This window comes from Mastigoproctus giganteus, chromosome 5 (genome assembly GCF_048544385.1).
Source record: "Mastigoproctus giganteus isolate SK-2022 chromosome 5, ASM4854438v1, whole genome shotgun sequence".
NCBI lineage: Eukaryota > Metazoa > Arthropoda > Arachnida > Uropygi > Thelyphonidae > Mastigoproctus > Mastigoproctus giganteus.
In genome coordinates, this window is record NC_143579.1 from 4,015,084 (window position 1) to 4,034,281 (window position 19,198).

Consider the following 19,198-nt stretch of genomic DNA (forward strand, 5'->3'; position numbering starts at 1 on the left):
TTATTTATTATTTTTTTTTTTTGGCTGATGCTGCATAAGCTTGCTTTCTTTCATCAAATGCCTCTACTAATGCTAATGCTAATGTGCAAAGTATCAAAATCCTTTCTTAAGATCCAAATATATGATATTGCACTACTTCGAATAAGTAACGCTTCACCAATAGAGAAGACTATTGATACTTATTCTCAGCAGATACAGGACTATTTCACCCGGACAGGACTATTTCAGGAGTTCACATTTCAGGACTATTTGGCCCTTCTTTGGTGGGTAGATAGTAGTGCAATATCATGGCAACTCGCCACCTCCCCACACACTGAAGAAGGGCCAAATGGCCCTAAAACGGTGCCGGCTGGATGGTGGTATCCGCCAAGAATAAGTAACAAGTCTTCTCCATTGGTGAAGCATTACTCATTCGAAGTAGTGCAATATCATGTTAACTCGTTTTGAAGGTATTCACAATATGAAATATAACTAAAACGATGCCATTTTTAGCTTTTTTTAGAATTGCTGCGTACTAATCTGCTGCATTTGCACAAACTTGTACATTTTCTAATTCTTTCACAGCCTGAGGCTTAAGCTCTTAAAGTGGTCTAGTCTAATTCAGTAACTGTTTATTTCTATTTAAATGATATAGGAATAATCATTCTCTAAACAGCATAGGCTTTAATTCTTGTGATAGAACTCTATCAACAGTAAAATATTCTAAAACTATTTAAACAATCTAAATCAATTAATTACTGGAAAATGTTTTAGTTTTAGCTTGAAATTTTATACTCTTAACAATTATTTGTATTTACTAGTTGGGGGGGGGGTCAAAAAAGATTTATATTCATCCAGAAGCAATTGTGATAGTAAGATGAAATTTTTTCTGTTTGATAACTTAAAATCTTTATAGCAACCATACAAATTTTGGTTTTGATCTGAATTCATTGTTTTCTTTGCAGCATTGAATGAAGTGAAATAGAATACAGATGGATAAAGTAGAATACAGATCAGTATTATTTGTTTTTTATTTTCTCTTCTACAAGAGAAAATAAAAAACACGCAAAATAATCCAAGAAATGATGGTCACTGTTTATGGAGAAAACTGCCCAGGTTGCAGTGTTATTGCACATTGGTAATCCTGGAAGATTGCTATATTAGTATTAAAGAACTACAGCTGCATATGAGTAAAGTGTCTGCTAGATGGGTTCCCAGAATTCTGACCCCTTCCCAAAAGAAGGAAAGGGCACAATGTGCATATGAAATGTTACTGATGTGCCAGGAAAAGCAAGAGGAGTTTTTCACAGCTAGTCACTATGGACAAAACTTGGATCCATCACTATGATCCCAAAACTAAACAAATGTCAAAACAATGGAAGCATGCAGTATCACCAGCCTCCAAAAGGCAAGGTGCAACCAAGTGCTAGTGCTGGCAAGGTGATGCTGTCAATTTTTTGGATCAGCATAGTGTAACACTAACAGATTACCTTCAAAAGGACTACTGTAACAGTGTATTATTTCAACCTTCTCATAAAGCTAATGCTGCTCTAAAAGAAAAAAGATGGGGAAAGTTGTTCAAAATGTGTGCCTGCTCCACGAAAATGCCCCTGAGCATTCCTTGCATGCTACAGTGAGGTGTGCCCATGAATGTGGGTTTGAAATATCCTGCTTATTCTTCCCCCACAAAACCTTGCACCCTTGGATTTCTTCCTCTTTCCTGCCATGAGTTCCTTTCTCCATTGAAATCACCTCATCTGATGATGAGGTGATTTCTGTTACTGAGTCATAGTTTGAAGGTATTAGCAATAGTAGAGACATATGATGCAAGAAAATAAGCTTATACAACAGCAGCCAAAAAAAAAAACTTCCCATTTCACCCATCCACTCACTCCAAATGTTTGTCTAGGTCTGTCTTGAATTTATTTAAGCTTTTAACTTCCACAACAACAGATGGAAGTTTGTTCCAGCAATCAACCATCTGCTGGCTAAAGGTAAATTTTCTGCAGAAGTGTATTGAGAGGTGGCAAAAATATGTCATTTTGTCTGATGACCATGTTGAAAAAGTGTAATACATGGTGTTTGTTTCAACTTTATCACAACTACTTCTGGATGAATACAAATATTTTTATAACCCCCCCCCTCCCAAATGAGAGATAAGTTTAACATACTGATAAAATTTCTGGAATCAGCAATTTTACCAGTATATTAAACTTATCTCTTAAATGGATTATTACTAGAATCAGAAATTACCTTTTGGTTGAGAGCTCCCCCACATTATGAAACTACCTGATGTTGTAGCAGTCAACACTGTATCACATCCTGATAAAAATGTCGTCTGGGTAAATTTTCCTATATCTTGCTTGTAGTCCTAAAATTACCACAGAACCATGGTCAAATAAAAGGATTATCTTTGCAAGAAAAAGATTAATGAATATTACTGAATTTCCAAGAATGATGAATATTACTAAACTGTAGATATTCAAAAAAATTTAACCAACACTGACAATTATAAGTAGTAATATACACTTTCAGCTGTATATTTCTGCACATGCTTTTAAAAGATTAATTATATAATCTACCTATTTTTAAATCTTTCAAGATTTAAGAAAAAAACTCTTCCCACATCATTGTCCCTCCCCTTTAATAATTTGTCTAATTCTTCCTTAAATTTATTCAAATTATCCACTTACACAACACTAGATGGAACTATGTTCCACCGATCAACCAACACCTGATTGAAAGCAAATTTCTGCACATCTATCCTACAACCAACCTTCCCCAATTTAAATTTAGCATTAACATTAGTAGAGGCATATGATGTAAGAAAGCAAGCTTATGCAGCATCAGTCAAAAAAAAAAAAAAAAAACTTCCATTTCACCCCAGTTAATTTTCCACAACAAGGGATGGAAGTCTGTTCCACCAACCAACTACCCGCTGGCTAAAGGCAAATTTCCGCACATCTATCCTACATCTGTCTTTCCTCAATCTGAATTTATGCCCTCTCAGGTGATTATTTTGAGCAAGAGGAAGAATCCCATCGGCATTGAGCATGATCAAACTATTCAAGGCTTTATACACCTCTATCAGATCACCTCGCCGGTGCCTAGTCTCCAGACACTGTAATTTGCAAAACTTAAGCCTTTCTTCGTAAGAGCAACAACCGTTTGTTCCATTCGCTAATCTTGTTGCCTTTCTCTGTACTCGTTCCAGCAGCTCTACATCCTTCTTGAAATGAGGCCTCCAGACCTGTATACAGTACTCAAAGTGTGGCCTGACCATTGCCTTATACAAGGGAATAATCACCTCCATATCCCTGCTAGAAAAATTCCTGTATATCATTGACAAGGTATTCCTGTATATCACCGTCTGCACTGCTCAGAGAACTTCATATCTGCCTGAACAATTACCCCCAGCTCCTTTTCATTCTTTACCACTGTAAGTGTAGTACCACAGAGTTGATACGTTGCTCTGGGGTCACATATGTTTCCCATATGTAGTACTTTACATTTGTCAATGTTAAACTTCATTTGCCACCTCTCAGCCCATCTGCTCAACCTTTCCAGATCCTGTTGCAGCAGAATAGCATCAGTAGTGTCCTTAACAACCCTGCCAACCTTTGTACCGTCTGAAAACTTGGACATTAAGCTTGATATACCATTATCTATATTATTTATAAATACAGAAAACAATAATGGACCCAACACTGAACCTTGAAGGACTCCACTAATAACATTAGTCCACGACGAGCAGTGGCCATTGATTACCACTCTCTGTCTTCTCCCCCGAACCATTCCTTTATCCATAGCAGCAATTTGCCTCCAATGCCACACTGCTCCAATTTGTGCAGCAGTCTTCCATGTGCAACAGTATCAAAAGCTTTTCTAAGATCAAAATATATAATATCAAAGTTATTCCCTGCACCAGTTCTTTTGTGACTGCATCACAGTATCCAATCAAATTGGTCAGGCAAGACTTTCCCTTAACAAAACCATGCTGTGTCCCAGCTATAACTGAAGTCTTGTCTAGATGATCCTGCAGTGCTTCTTTAACGTGCCTCCATTAATTTTCCTGGAACAGAAGTTAAACTCACAGGTCTATAATTACTTGTGTCAGCCTTTGATCCTCCTTTGTGAATTGGGGTCACATTTGCACATCTCCAGTCTATGGGTACCTCCCCTGAGGCGCCTCCGTAGCCAGGTGGGAAGGAGCAGCAGTGCGTAGCACACGCTTCTTGATTAGACCGGGGTTCGAGCTCATCACCACCAAATACGGAGGATGCGGAAAGGTCAGGGAATGACCACCGCATATTCCCGGAGCAAAATGGCCTTAGTTGCTAATGCTCCTAAAAACCAAATAACAAATAACAATAATCTCCCCTGAGTCCAAGGAAGCTCTCATAATTATGGCTAAGGCTTTGCTTACTTCCTTTGCTGCCTCCTTTAATATAACTGGATAGATTCTATCTACCCCAGGTGCCTTTCTTGTGTTTATCTTCAACAATTTCTCCTCCACTTTACTCTCAGTTATTACAAGATTACCTAGCTTACTGCCACAGTTGAATACACCTCTGGCATTCCCCTCGCTGAATAACTCCTCATGTGTGAATGTCGATGCAGAATATTCATTTAGTTTGTTAGCTACCTGATCAGGATCATAACAGTTGAACCATTGATATCAAGTGGACCAATCTGATTCATCCCCTTCCTTTTAGAGTTTACATAAGTAAAGAACTCTTTGCTGTTTTTCTTTGCATCCCTTGCCAAAGATTTCTCGTAATCTGCCTTCGTCTGCCTAACCTCCTTTGTGACTTGGTTACAGATTAGCTTATATCTATCATAGGCTTCTGTGTCACATGTTAATTTATATGTATCCCATGCATTTTTCTTCTCTGCCATATGTCTCATTAGTTCATCAGACATCCATTTAGGCCTAAACCTTGAACAATATTTCTTAGTTGGTACATAAAGCCTAGTAGCCTACAAGATAAGTTCTTTGAATGCTTTCCATTTTAAATTTGCTGTTGGAACATCATCAGTTGGTCCCACTGTATAGAATTTAAATACTGTCTCAGACCATTGTAGTCGCCTTTATGAAAGCAAAAACCCTTCCCTTTACCCCTGATGGTAGTTACCTCTTTGCGTAAATCACACTTCAGCACACTGTGATCACTGCCACCTAGTGGTTCCTTTATCAGCAGATTCTTAATGCATGAAGAATCACTACTGATAATCAGATCTTACTCCCTCTAATTGCCTCCCGAACATGCTGATGTAGAAAACAATCATCCAATAAATCCACAAAAGCCTTGCTAGTGTGTGAGCGACCAACCTACAAATTCCAGTCAGTATTTGGGAAATTAAAATCCCCCATTATAAGACTCTGATTTACTGGCCCACTCTATTTCCCTGTTTAGTTTCTTATTATACTCATCAGAGTCATTAGGCCTATAGCACACTCCTACTCTCAATTTTGATCTCCCAATGCTTATGTCACACCAAACTGACTGGACACTGCACTGTCCAGCGATGTTGACTGGCTTCACTTCCTTGGATTTTATGTGTTTCTTAACTAATAGCATAACCCCTCCTCCCTTCCTATCCTGTCTATCCTTTCTGTACACATTGTAATCCACAAATTCCAGTTCTGCATTCCTTATATCTGTGTGACACCATGTCTCTGATATCCCAACAATATCTGCCTTTGATGTTTTGAGCAATACTTCAAATTCATCAAATTTATTTACCAAACACCTAGCACTGGTGTACACACAAGTATACATGCACCTGTTCCTATTTTTAGCTACTCTAACACAATCCATGTGTTTACTTGTACCACAATGACTCCCAACAGTCTCTGAAATATCCTGCACCTTGTTTTCCAAGCTGTTGCTCATTCCAATAGAAGCAGTGCAAGAATCACTTTCATCACCTGTGGTTACTGTTAATCTATTAGTCCTTGTATCCCCCCAAGCTAGCAGTTTTCTGACCCACCTAACACTGCCTTGATAGCATCAGCAAATATTCTTGCACCCTTTCTATTTAAGTGTATCCCATCCCTGTAGAAGCAGTCTCTCCTGTTAACAAGTACAGACCAGGCTGAAAAAAATTCTACCCCTCGAGCCTTACACAATCTTTCCAAGGCTGAATAGATCGACAAGGCTCTCATTTATATCTCCTATATGTGTTATCCAAGCAAGGGTAAGGATATATGAACACTTAATTTACTCAATTCATTCAAAGCCTTAAATGTCTGAATCAGATCTCCTTATAGGTCCTAGATTCCAGAACAATTTGCAGAACAGAAGCCTTTCTTGGTAGGAGTACTCTTTTGTTCCCCTCAATAATCTCGTTGCCCTTCTCTGCCTCCATTTTAACAGATTCACATCCTAAAATGAGCCTTCTAGACCTAATTACCTGATTATTGTAAGCAGTAATCAAAATGTGACCTAACCATGCTTTATATACCATTTAATCACCTTTTTATCCCTGCTGGCCAAAATTCTATATAAAATTCATTGGCAAAAACCCTCATGAGCTGACCTAGCAGCCTGCCTGCCTGCCTGCCTGCCTGCCTGCACTGCTTAGAGAATGTCGTGTTGGATTATATAGTTTGTTCTCTGCCACCTTGAGTGGGGTAACATATAATTGGTATGTTATTTTGGGATTACTTCTCATATGCAGTACCCTGCTGGAGAGTTGCTGGAGAGGCCTTCATCCTGCAGTGGATTGAAAATGGCTGATGATGATGATGATGATGATGATGCAGTACCCTTTCATTCACCAATGATAAACCTCAATTACCACTTCAGCCCATCTGCCTTTTTCACGACTTAATGCAGTAATATGCCCTGATTCCTGTTGTTTACCTCCTTGCCAATATCATATATAAATATTGTAACAGAGGGCCCAGCACCGAACTTTGAGGTATTCTACTAATAACATTAGTTGAACAAGGGCAGTATCCATTTATAACCATCCTCTGTCTTCAGTAACTCAAGCATCTCTTTATCCATAGAAGTAACTTTCCCCTAATACCACACTGCTCCAATTTCATACAAAGTGTGAAAGAGTGTCAAAAGCTTTACAGAAATCTCAATATATGATGTCAAAATTATTATTTGCATCATATTCAGGTACTACACAGAATGCCTTGCAAAGTATGAAACAAAGTTTTATTTTTTTCCATCTCCCTATGGTACTGATATGTAAGTGAATCACATTCTTGAATTTATACAATGGGAGAAATACTACACCACTCATATCTCACTATAAAATGAATATATTATCCATCATAAGTACTAAGTATAATGTGATTTTTTTTTTTTTTTACATTAGAAAGTTAAATTCATACTTTACTAGACATTTCATAAAAAAATTCTATACATTCCTTAGGAATTCTATACATAATGTACAGGTTATTTATTTGAAAGGTTATTTGGTTTTTAGGAGCATTAGCAACTAAGGCCACATTGCTCGGGGATATGCGGTGGTCATTCACCTGACCTTTCCGCATCTTCCGTATTTGGTGGTGACGGGCTCGATCCCCCGGTCTAATCAAGAAGCGTGTGCTACGCACTGCTGCTCCTGCCCACCTGGCTACGGAGGCGCCGTAATGTACAGGTAACCCTTGTTTAAGTAAAACTGAATGCAACAAGGCATCATATGTTTCAGAGTATAAATTATCTATATAATATTGAGTAAATACACCATAGATAACTCTTAAACAAAAAAACTACGTTAGTAGTGTAAAAGGGCATCATTTTATCTGTATCTCATATTGTGCTCATCCTTCACAACAAGTTGCCATGTATTGCACTACCTCAAATAAGTAACGCTTCACTAAAAGAGAAGACTATTGTTACTTATTCTCAATGGGCACCACCACCACCACCCAGATGATGGCACCATTTCAAGGTTTGTTGGCCTTTCATCGATGGGTGGGCAGATACCCTGGGATTATCTTCACAACTAGTTTGTCATGTCTGCAATACCAACGTTATATAGGTAACCTTCATATAACACGTAGTTAGGTTCCTATAAAATGTCCTGTTATGCGAAACCGTGTTATATGGGACTAAGGGGGGTTTAGGTTCCAAAAGCTAAAAAAATACACTATTTCGTTAACAAAATGCCATTCTAGATTTTGTGTATCTTCTACTCTCTTTAAAAAATCAGTAATCTGGGTTTGTTTGCTTTTGCTTGACAAATCTTTGTGAATTTCATCGTATGGAACTAACCATTTTTTGAAGCTCCCTTTTGAACTTTGGGCTCCTTTCATTCAAGAACCTACATTCAAAAAATAAGATTCTAATTGCTTGGCTAACTTTATGCCTTCCTTCCCATATGCTTTTTAGTGTAAAATTTGGAAGTTTAGAATTTTCATCTGTACTATCATCCTCTGAATTGATTTGGTTTTACCTTCGATGCATTTCCACCAAATCTGCTTGGCCAGCCTCTTTTTCTACCAGTAATTCTTGAACGTCTTTAGTAATCATATCTTTTTTAATTATTTTAGGAGCATAGGCAACTAAGGCCATGTTAATCTGTGTATATTGTCTATAAATTGAGTGTGTCCTGAGGTCGATTTTCTGTCATTCTGGATGAAAAATCTGGGAGATGAAAGATTCTGGGAGAAATAAACCATGCTACCCTTGCCTGAGCCCAACTAACTCAGCCACTTTGTGAAAAAGACCCATAAAAATTCCTCTCATCATTGATGGGATTCAAACTCAGGTCTTTTCCACCCGGTGTGAGGAGGAGGGAGATTCTATCAACTGTACTACCTACGAGGGCTTCAGTAGTCATATCATCAAAACCTTACCTCCTACCAAGTTCTCCTATTGCACCAATTCCATTTTCTGCCAGTTCGACCATATTCTATGATTCTGATACAGTCCACACAATTAAGAAATGTTTCCATGCCTCCATTACTTCAATAGATTCGGAATCAATTTTATTAAAAATCCATTGTAACGATTTTCTGATGGAATGAGTTTTAAAGGTGGATTTAATGCCTTGATCTAATGGCTGAATGAGAGAAGTTGTATTAACTAGTATAACTGTGGTGGTAGGAACAAAACTTCAACATTTGGATGACTTAAATCTTTTGGATGGCCTGGTGTGCTATCCAATAGTAATAAAACTTTGAAATCTAGATTTTTCCACAAGTTCAATAACATGAGAACATAACAGAACATAACATGAGGATTTCCCAACAAAATAAAATACAGGGATTTCTGAATTTTTTTTTTTGTTTTGACTAGCAAGTGAACAGCGGGGATTCAGAAAGAGTGGAAATGTTGAAAAATTACATCTAACATAATAGCAGGGATTCCCCCTGCACCAAAGTACCGTGTTATGTAAGATTTACCGAAATTCTCTAACCATGTTATATAAATACCGTGTTGTGCAAGGATTGCTGCAATTTATCAATTGCGTTAGAGCGAAACCGTGTTGTAGAAGTACCGTGTTATATGCCTGTACTACATTTTACTAATGACAAGTATAATGTTGAGGACACAGCTTTGAAGTAATAATTGGGTGTATATAGTAAGTTTTATCGTTACATATACAAAATTAGTGTCAGTATTGGAAGTGGCAAATGATGTAGGAAAGCAAGCTAAAACAGCATCAACAAAAAAAAAAAAAAAGATACAAATCGTATGTTTCCTTCCTCATCAGGTAACTATCCAGCTGACCTTTGAATTTATGCAAACTATCAGCCTCAACTACTTACTAGTTGTCAAGCTCCACAGCCCGCATAATCAGTCTTTCCTCATAATCGTTCTTCTGCCGATCTCACCATTTGAGTTGCCCATCTTTGCACCCTTTCAAGAAGCTCAATGCCTTTTTTTCAGATGAAGCCTCCATACTTGAAAAAAAGTAGTAAGTTCAGCTATAATGCGGTACATATGTCCCTACAAATCTCCGCATTATATCATTTCATGCATTAAACACAACAGGGCTTATAGAAAAATTAGGGATGGGACACAGCACTCAAAAAAAAAAATTTAATTTGGGGTAAGTAAAACACTAAAAAAAATTAGAAACCAAATAAAATTGCTAACACAGGTTAAATTTCTAACAAATCGCCAGAAATTTCTAATAAATAAATAAATATTACAGTAAAAATAGCAGTATAGTATATACATCCTAATTGATATTTCTGTTCACTGACAATTTTTTTTTTCGCATTGTAAAATTTAAAACAATAAAAAAGAAAAGTAACCAATAACGATGAACACGGCATGCAGAAGTGAGATACGCAGTAACATTTCATGCTTTAAAAATAGGAAGCCTTAAAAAATAGAAAAGAAGAGAAGATTCTGAAAATTTATTTATGTTTTTTTTATATGATTGAAGATTTCATGGCAGGGGAAACACATTTCATCATAATAACATAAAAACCCCACACAATTCCAGCTACTGGTATTATCGCAAATGCAATAAGATTGAGTTTACTACCCATTTATAATTAGATTACAATAAACCAGGAACTGCAAATTGTTTTTATTGTTTTAAGGTATCTTACACTCTATCCCACCGCATGAAATTTCTGTTTGAACTGAAAAATGTGAGCTCCTGGAAATATCAGTCGGCCAACAATATCACCTGTTATCTTGTGAATGCAGTGAATGACAACAGTGTGACTCTGACAAGTACAACTACAGTAAAAAGGAAATATAGCTCTCATACACTTGAGATTTTTAAGCTTCATAAACTTTATATATTGCTGCACAGGTTGCTATGTTTAGCTTGGTTCCTGGTTTTGTATTCACCTGATATTACTCGTAGACACAATCGTGCATGAGCCAATGTGAAAATCGCGTTTTACTTGCATTGTTAGCAATAGCATTAGCAGAGGCATACCATGCAAGAAAGCAAGCATATGTAGCATCAGCCAAAGAAAACCCATCCCATTTCACACATCCATTCGTTCCAAATGCCTGTCCAGCTCAGCCTTAAATTTATTTAAGCTATCAACTTCCACAACAAAAGATGGAATTCTGTTCCACCAATCAACTACCTGCTCGCTGAAGGCAAATTTACGCACATCTATTCTACAACTGTCTTTCCTCAATTTGAATCTATGCTCCCTCAGGTTCTTAATCTGAGCAAGAGGAAGGAAGAATCCCATCAGCATTCGGCTTGCTCAACCCATTCAAGGCATTATACACCCCAATCAGATCACCTCGAAGGTGCCAACTCTCCAGGCACTGCAATTTGCAGAACTTAAGCTTCTCTCTCTCTCTCTCTCTCTTGGTAAGAGCACCCCTTTGTTCCCCTCACCAATCTCTGTACTCGTTTTAGCAACTCTACATCCTTCCTAAAATTAGGTCTCCAGACCTGTACTGTGTACAGGTCTGGAGACCTAATTTTAGGAAGGATGTAGAGTTGCTAAATATAAATAAATTCCTATATATCATTGACAAAACTCCATGACCTGCCCTGGCAGACTGTCTGCACTGTTCTGCAAAGTTCATAATTGACTGCACAATTACCTCCAGGTCTTTTTCACTTCCCTGAGTGTAGTACCACACAGTTGGTACATTTCTCTTCAGTTATTGCTACCCATATGCAGTACTTTGCATTTGTCAATGTCAAAATTCAAGTGCCACTTCTCAGCCTGGTTGCCAAATTATCTAGATCCAGTTGGAGTAGCATACTGTCTTTATTGTCGTTAACAACCCTGCCAACCTTTGTATCATCTTGGACATTAAACCTGATATACCTTCATCAATATCATTGATGAATACACAAAACAACAATGGGCCCAGCACCGAACCCTGACCTGGGGAACTACCCTAATAACATTTGTCCATGAAGAGCAGTGTCCATTTATTACCACTCTCTGTCGTCTCCCACTCAACCATCTCTTTATCCAATGTAACAACTTACCCTTAATGCCATATCTCTCCAATTTGTAGAGCAGTCTTCCATGTGCAACAGTATCAAAAGCTTCCATGAAATTCAAGTATGTGATATCAAAATTATTTTTAGCATTCAGTTCCTTTGTGATCACATCATAGTATCCAATAAAATTGGTCAGACAAGACCTCCCTTTAACAAACCCATGCTGTGTCTTAACTATTACTGCAGTCTTGTCTAGATGATCCTGCAATGCTTCTTTAACCAGTGACACCATTATTTTCACCGGAACACAAGTTAAACTAACAGGTCTATAGTTATTTATGTCACCTTTTGAACCTCCTTTGTGAATTTGTGATACATTTGCACACCTCCAGTCCATGGGAACCTCCCCTGAGTCCAAGGAAGCTCTCATAATTATGACTAAGGGTTTGCTTACTTCTTCTGCTGCCCCCTTTAATATAACTGGATAGATCCTGTCTACCCAAGGTGCCTTCCTTAAGTTTAACTTCAACAATTTCTCCTCCAACAAAATCACTTAGCTCCCTATTAGAGTTTTATAAACTTCTGGCATTTCCCTCATTGAATAACTCCTAATGTGTGAATGTAGATGAAAAATACTCATTCAGTTTATCAGCTACCTGAGCATGATCATCAATAGTCAACCCATCTATGTTAAGTAGTCCAATCTGATTTATCCCTTTCCTTCTAGAGTTTACATAAGTAAAGGACTCTTTGCTGTTTCCTTTGCATCCTTTGTGGAAGATTTCTCGTAATCTGCCTTCGCCTGCCTAACCTCCTTTGTGATTTGATTACAGACAAGCTTATATCTGCCATAGGCTTCTGGGTCCCCTGATAATTTATATGCATTCCATACATTTTTCTTCTCTGCCACGAGCCTCATTAATTCATCTAACATCCATTTAGACCTGAACCTTGAATAGTATTTCTTAATTGGAATGAAAAGCGTAGTAGAATCCAAGATTAAGTCCCTGAAGGTTTTCCATTTAGAATTCAATGTTGGTAACATCATCAGTTGATCCCACTGTACAGAATTTAAAAACTGTCTGAGACCCCTGTAGTTACCTTTATGAAAGCTAAAGCCCTTCCCTTTATCCTTGATGGTAGTTACATCTTTAAGTAATTCTCATATTAGCAAATTGTGATCACTGTCACTACTGGGTGACAGTGGTGACAGTGTCCTTTATCTGCAAATTTATAATGCATGAATAATCACTGCTGATAATCAGATCAAGAGTATTAATCCCTCTGGTTGCCTCTCAACCGTGCTGATGTAGAAAACAGTCATCCGATAAATGCAAAAAAAAGTCTTGCTAATGTGCAAGTGATCAACCCACAAGTTCCAGTCAATATCTGGCAAGTTAAAATCCCCCATTATAAAACATTCTGGTTTATTGGCCCCACTATATTTTCCTCTATTCCCATGTATTTATTTGTTCGACTATGACTCCCAACAGTCCTGGAAATCTCCATTGCCTTGCTTTCAATGCTGCTGCTAATTCCAATAGAAGCAGTGCAAGAATCACTTTTGCCTCTTCCTACGGCCACTGTTAACCTTTTAGTCTATGTATCTCCCCAAGCTAGCAGTTTTCTGACCCACCTAACACTGCCTTAATAGCATCAGCAAATATTCTTGTCCCCTTTCTATTTAAGCGTATCCCATCTGTGTAGAAGCAGTCTCTCCTGTCAACAAGCACAGACCAGGCTGAAAAAAATTCTACCCCTTGAGCCTTTCACAATCTTTCCAGGGCCAAATTGATCAACAAGGCTCTCATCATACACTCCCTCCTATTGTGTCTGGGCACAACTTCTATGAGGTTGGCAGTACAAATTTTATATAGACCTTCCCTTTACCCTAAATTTTCATGCAAAATTTGGCGAATCATCTCATTATTCATATCTGACTCATCAGCCATCATTCTGAGAGTCAAATAACGCTCATTTGTCATCTGTGTTTGAACTGCTTATGTTATTCACATCATAGTATCCAATAAAATCTTGATCTGATTATTAGCAGTGATTATTCATGTAATGGGAAAACTTAATGTGTCATCAATATATATATTTTTAAACATTTCACATGTTTCCATTGCAGATTTTTTAAGTTTAAAGCAAAATATGATATTCATTCTTTGCTCCATTGCAAAATCATGACATTACTAATGAAATTGGTTGCTCCTTGAAACCTGTTAGCCTAACTTGCAATTAATGCCAAACAATTTGGACAGCAGTCTTTTATGTGAAACAGTATCAAAATATTTTCTGAAATCAAAGTATATGGCATCAAAATTACTTCTTGCATCCACTTCCTCGGTTACTGTGTCATTATATACAATCAAAGTGGTCAGTCAAGATCACTCATTAAAAAATCCATGTTGTGACTGCAGTATAACTGCATTCCTGTCTGGATGTGCATTTCTTCTTTAACCAGTGAATCCATTTTTGTTCCTGGAACAGAAATCAAGCTTTCTGTTCTATCTAATAGGTCTATAATTACTCATGTAACCCTTTGATTCCTCCTTTTTGTTAATTGGGGATACATTCGCACATTTCCAGGCCATAGGAATCCAAAGATGGCCCTGAATCGCCTCGAATCCAAAGATGGCCTCACAATTATCGCAATTATCGCTACCCACCCCAGGTGCCTTTTTTATGTTTAGCCGCAGCAATTTCTCATCCACTTTCCTCTCAGTTATCACAAAATCATTCATCTTCCTGTTATAGGGTGATAAATGATATTAGTTTCATCTAATTGATAAAATTCTGGCACATAAAAATTCCTCATGTGTAAATGTAGTTGCAAAATACATATTCATTCATCTATGATGCTATTAAAACACTGACTCAAATCAATAAAATGTCTTTATTAAACAAAAATACACAACTGACTGTATAAACTGTATATTAAAATAAAATTAAAATGAAATAAGATGGTATATAACAAGAATAAAATATAAAATTAAAAGCACTAAAAAGATATTTAATATTACTAAAAATCACTAAAACAGAGCTTTCGGCAGCAGTGGCTGCCTTCATCAGCAATAATGGTTGCAGGTTATCCGACACTTTATATGTAAGCATATATGCCCCAACAGGTCCACGACACGAACTATTGCACCTGTGCATGGTTCACTTCTCGTGCGTTGGAACCGAAAATGGAACGAACCACTCTAAAACTTCATCTCTCCCTAGGATAAGGGCTTCAAAGAGGAGTAGTAGTAGTAGTAGTAGTGGCATGTGATGCAAGAAATCAAGTGTATGAGCTTATGCAGCATCAGCCAAAAAAAAAAAAATCATAAAATAATTCCCTCTAAATGTTTGTCCAGTTCCTTCTTAAATTTATTTAACCTATCAACTTCCACAATGACAGATGAAAGTTTGTTCCAGCAATTAACCACCAGCTGGCTAAAGGCAAATTTCTGCACATCTATTCTACATCGTCTTTCCTCAATTTGAATTTATGACGAACCTAAGGAGGCATCCCCTTAGGTTCGTAATCTGAACAAGTGGAAGAATCCCATCAGAATTCAGCGTGCTCAACCCATTCAAGGCCTTATACACCTCAATCAGATCACCTTGCAGGTGCCTAGTCTCCGGCCACTGCAATTTGCAGAACTTAAGCCTCTCTTGGTAAGAGAGGCTTAAGTTCATTCCCCTCACCAATCTTGTTGCCCTTCTCTGTACACGCTCAACTACATCCTTCCTAAAATGAGGCCTCCAGACCTGTATACAGTACTCAAGGCGTGGCCTGACCATTGCCTTATACAAAGGGACAATCACCTGCTTTTCCTACTAGCAAAATTCCTGTATATCATTGACAAGACCCCATGACCTGCCCTGGCAGCCTGTCTGCATTGCTCAGAAAACTTCATATCTGACTGAACAATTACTTCCAGGTCTTTTTCATTTTCTACCACCTTAAGTATAGTATCACACAATTGGTACGTTTCTCTAGGGTTACTTCTACCCATATGCAGTACTTTGCATTTGGCAATGTTAAACTTCAGTTGCCACTTCTCGGCTCATCTGCCCAAATTTTCTAGATCCTGTTGCAGTAGTACACTGCCATTACTGTCATTAACAACCCTGCCTGAGTGGATGAATGTGACAGCCCTTATCCCTATTAAGACTATAGTGTCTAGATCAGGGGTGGGCAACAGCCAGCCCGCGGGCCACATCCGGCCCCCTCGGTAAATGCATAAATATAGAAAATCCATACCTGACTACACTCGCCGTAAACGTTCGGCTTAATTCGGTTCAATCAGGAATCACGGCCAGTACAACAGTAACCAAGTGATTCTACGCAGCATCAAAGAGTTATTTCCTAATTATTATTGTAGCATCGATCGAACGAAGTTCCTTTGGGTTTGACTTCTTATTGAAAAAAATAATATTGGTGCGAGATATTTTATGTTTTATGCCTTTTCTAATTATTACAATTTTTAATTTAATATAATTTATAGCCCATAAAATGAGTCAATTAAAAAAAAAAGAAAAATTGATGCTGAATGCCGCATTTTCAATGATAATTGAACATTCAGATATTTAATTGCAAATATAGACGATAAAGCTGTTTGTTTGAAAACGAAAACTATTTCCGTTTTTAAAGAATATAATCTAAAAAGGCATTTTTCAAAAAAAACATTTCGTAAAATATAAGCTATTTTCACCGGAACAAATGAAAATTGAAGCAGAAAATTTTAAATGTGGTTTGCGTAAGCAACAAAATACTTTGAAAATTTTGTCAAAACAGATAGAGCTCTGACAAATTTAAATATTGTATTTACTTTTTTTAAAAATACATTAATAATTTGGTAATTCAAGTAATATAACATTTTTTAGGTTCTGATTTTTTTTATTAAATCGTTCAATCTATTCCGGCCCGCATCATGATACGAAAATTTCATTCGGCCCGCTGACGAAAAAAGTTGCCCACCCCTGGTCTAGATGAACATATCCTTAAACTCTCTAGCCATTTCCGGTTCAAAAAGCCATGCGCTCTATCCATTTCCAGTTCCAATGCATGAGAAGTTTACTGTGTGCAGGTGCCATAGTTCTTGTCGTGGACCTGCAGGAGTGTATGTGTGCACATATATATATTGTCAGATAACCTGCAACCATGATTGCTAATGAAGGCAGCTGCTGCTGCCGAAAGCTCTCTTTTAGTGGTTTTTAGTAATTTTAAATATCTTTTTAGCATATTTAATTTTATATTTTATCGATTTTATTCTTGTTATATACCAATTTATTTAATTTTATTTTAATATACAGTTTATACAGTCGGTATGTGTATTTTTTGTTTAATAAAGGCATTTTATCGATTTGAACCAGTGGTTTAGTAGCATCATAGATGAATCATAGAGCCCCTGACTCCAGAGCCTCTTCAATGAAAAATACATATTCAGTTTGTCAGGCAACCTGAGCAGGATTGTCAACAATTATACAACTAATATCAAGTGGACCAATGTGATTCATCCCCTACCTTCCTTCTAGTTTACAAAAATAAAGTTTTCTTTGTTCCTTTTCTTTGTCCATTTTTTTACAAGAGAATTCTCATAGTTTGTCTTAGCTTGCCTAACCTCCTTTGTGACTTGATTGCTGACTAGTTTATATCTACCATAGGCTTCTGTATCACTTGATAATTTATATGCATCCCATGCATTTTTCTTCTCTGCCATGAGTCTCATTACTAATGAGAACAGTATTTCTTCTACAGTTACTTTTCTGAATGCTTCCCATTTAGATTTTGTTGCTGGTAACATCGGTTGGTCCCACTGTATAGAATTTAAAAACTGTCTGAGATCACTGTAGTCACCTTAAGAAAGCAACAGCCTTCCCATGATGGTAGTTACACTTTTAAGTAAATCCCACATCAATACAATGTGATGACTGCCACCTAGTGGTTCTCTTACTGCAGATTCTTAATACATGAAGAGTTGCATCTGATAATCAGATTGAGAATACTGATTTCTCTTGTTGCCTCTCTAACACATGATGTAGAAAATAGTCACGCAATAAATCTACAAAAGTCATGCTACTGTGTGAGTAACCAATCCACAAGTTCCAGTGAATAACTGGAAAGTTATAATCCTCTATTACAAGACATTGATTAATAAAACTGACTGGCTATATCCAAATATTAGTTCAATCCCTGAACCTTTTGACCACGCCTCATATTGCCGCTCTGTTGTTGATCATAACCATGAGAGCAGCTCATTACAACAAACTTTCTGAAAACTATCAAAAAGTAATAAAATAGTAATTCCTAAGAACTGAAAAATTTAAATCCATCAACTTACCTCACGATTAAAAATAGGTGCATTATAATCTAAACCCAGTTCATCCTGAAATGCAATGCAAGAAAAAAATGAGAAATAACTAGACAATAAAATTACACTAGTCAATAAAATTAAACCTGTGTTTTTTTTTTTTTTTTTCATTGAAGATATAAACACAATTTTCGAAACCAGCGTCATGTGCAGATTTCAGATACATTCTCAGATTTTTTCCCTAGCACTTGTAGTTTTTGTGATAATATAAGTAAAAATTATTAAAGACAATTTTATTACAAACGCATGAGACTAGTTTTAAATACATTTTTATCACTTTTAAAGTTTTAACTCAAAGTACTTTATACATGAAGTCAAAATCACAGAGTGCATTATTATTAAAAAGATATGTATAATTAAAAATGTCTTATTTATGATTTTCTTTGATACACTTTGTCTGGAATATTACAGTATATTCATTCCAAAAACATTAAAGTGATTTTACATTGACAATGTCTTGATAGATTCCATCCCCACTGCTTGTCACTCACCCGCCAAAGCCTAAATGCAAATCCAAGAAATGAAGTTTCAGTAACATACGACATTACATTTCTTTACATGCATCAAGCAGTTTCTGAATTCCATCTTTGTATGTGGAGACCTATGATTAACCAAAGGCTTTCCACAAAGAGAATTGTAAGCCTGTTATACCATTAGTTCTAATAAAATGAAGCATTTTTCAGAGCTTTCAGTCTACAGAAGTGCTATGATGTGAGTCTTAGTTTTTGAGAGTACGTTTCAATTTCATCAGATGAAGTGACATTATTTGGCACATCACTTAGAAAGCAAAATCTGTCTGCTGTTTCTTTGTACACCTATCCTCTTCTCATCTCAGTTTCTCATTTCTAGTTTGTCAATAATTGGGTGAAAAAGATAGTGATACAAAATTTATTTCTGGCCTGCAGATCTACTTCTGGTGCATCTCCATCATTGGGTACCTTCTTTCTGATACGTTTGTGAGTTTGAATGGCCTTGTAATCAACATATAGTAGTATTTC

At 36.9% G+C, this 19,198-nt stretch overlaps 1 protein-coding gene across 1 annotated transcript in view; it reads right to left on the bottom strand.

Moving 5' to 3' along the window:
- Nucleotides 1–19,198, bottom strand: part of LOC150085136 (cilia- and flagella-associated protein 251-like) — a 131,265-nt gene that overhangs the window by 12,198 nt on the left and 99,869 nt on the right. The window contains exons 5-6 of the mRNA XM_090373842.1: nt 18,171–18,215; nt 2,233–2,350 (exon numbers count right to left, since the gene is read on the bottom strand). Coding sequence (XP_090229968.1) covers nt 2,233–2,350; nt 18,171–18,215 — 163 coding nt within the window. The remainder of the gene's footprint in view (nt 1–2,232; nt 2,351–18,170; nt 18,216–19,198) is intronic.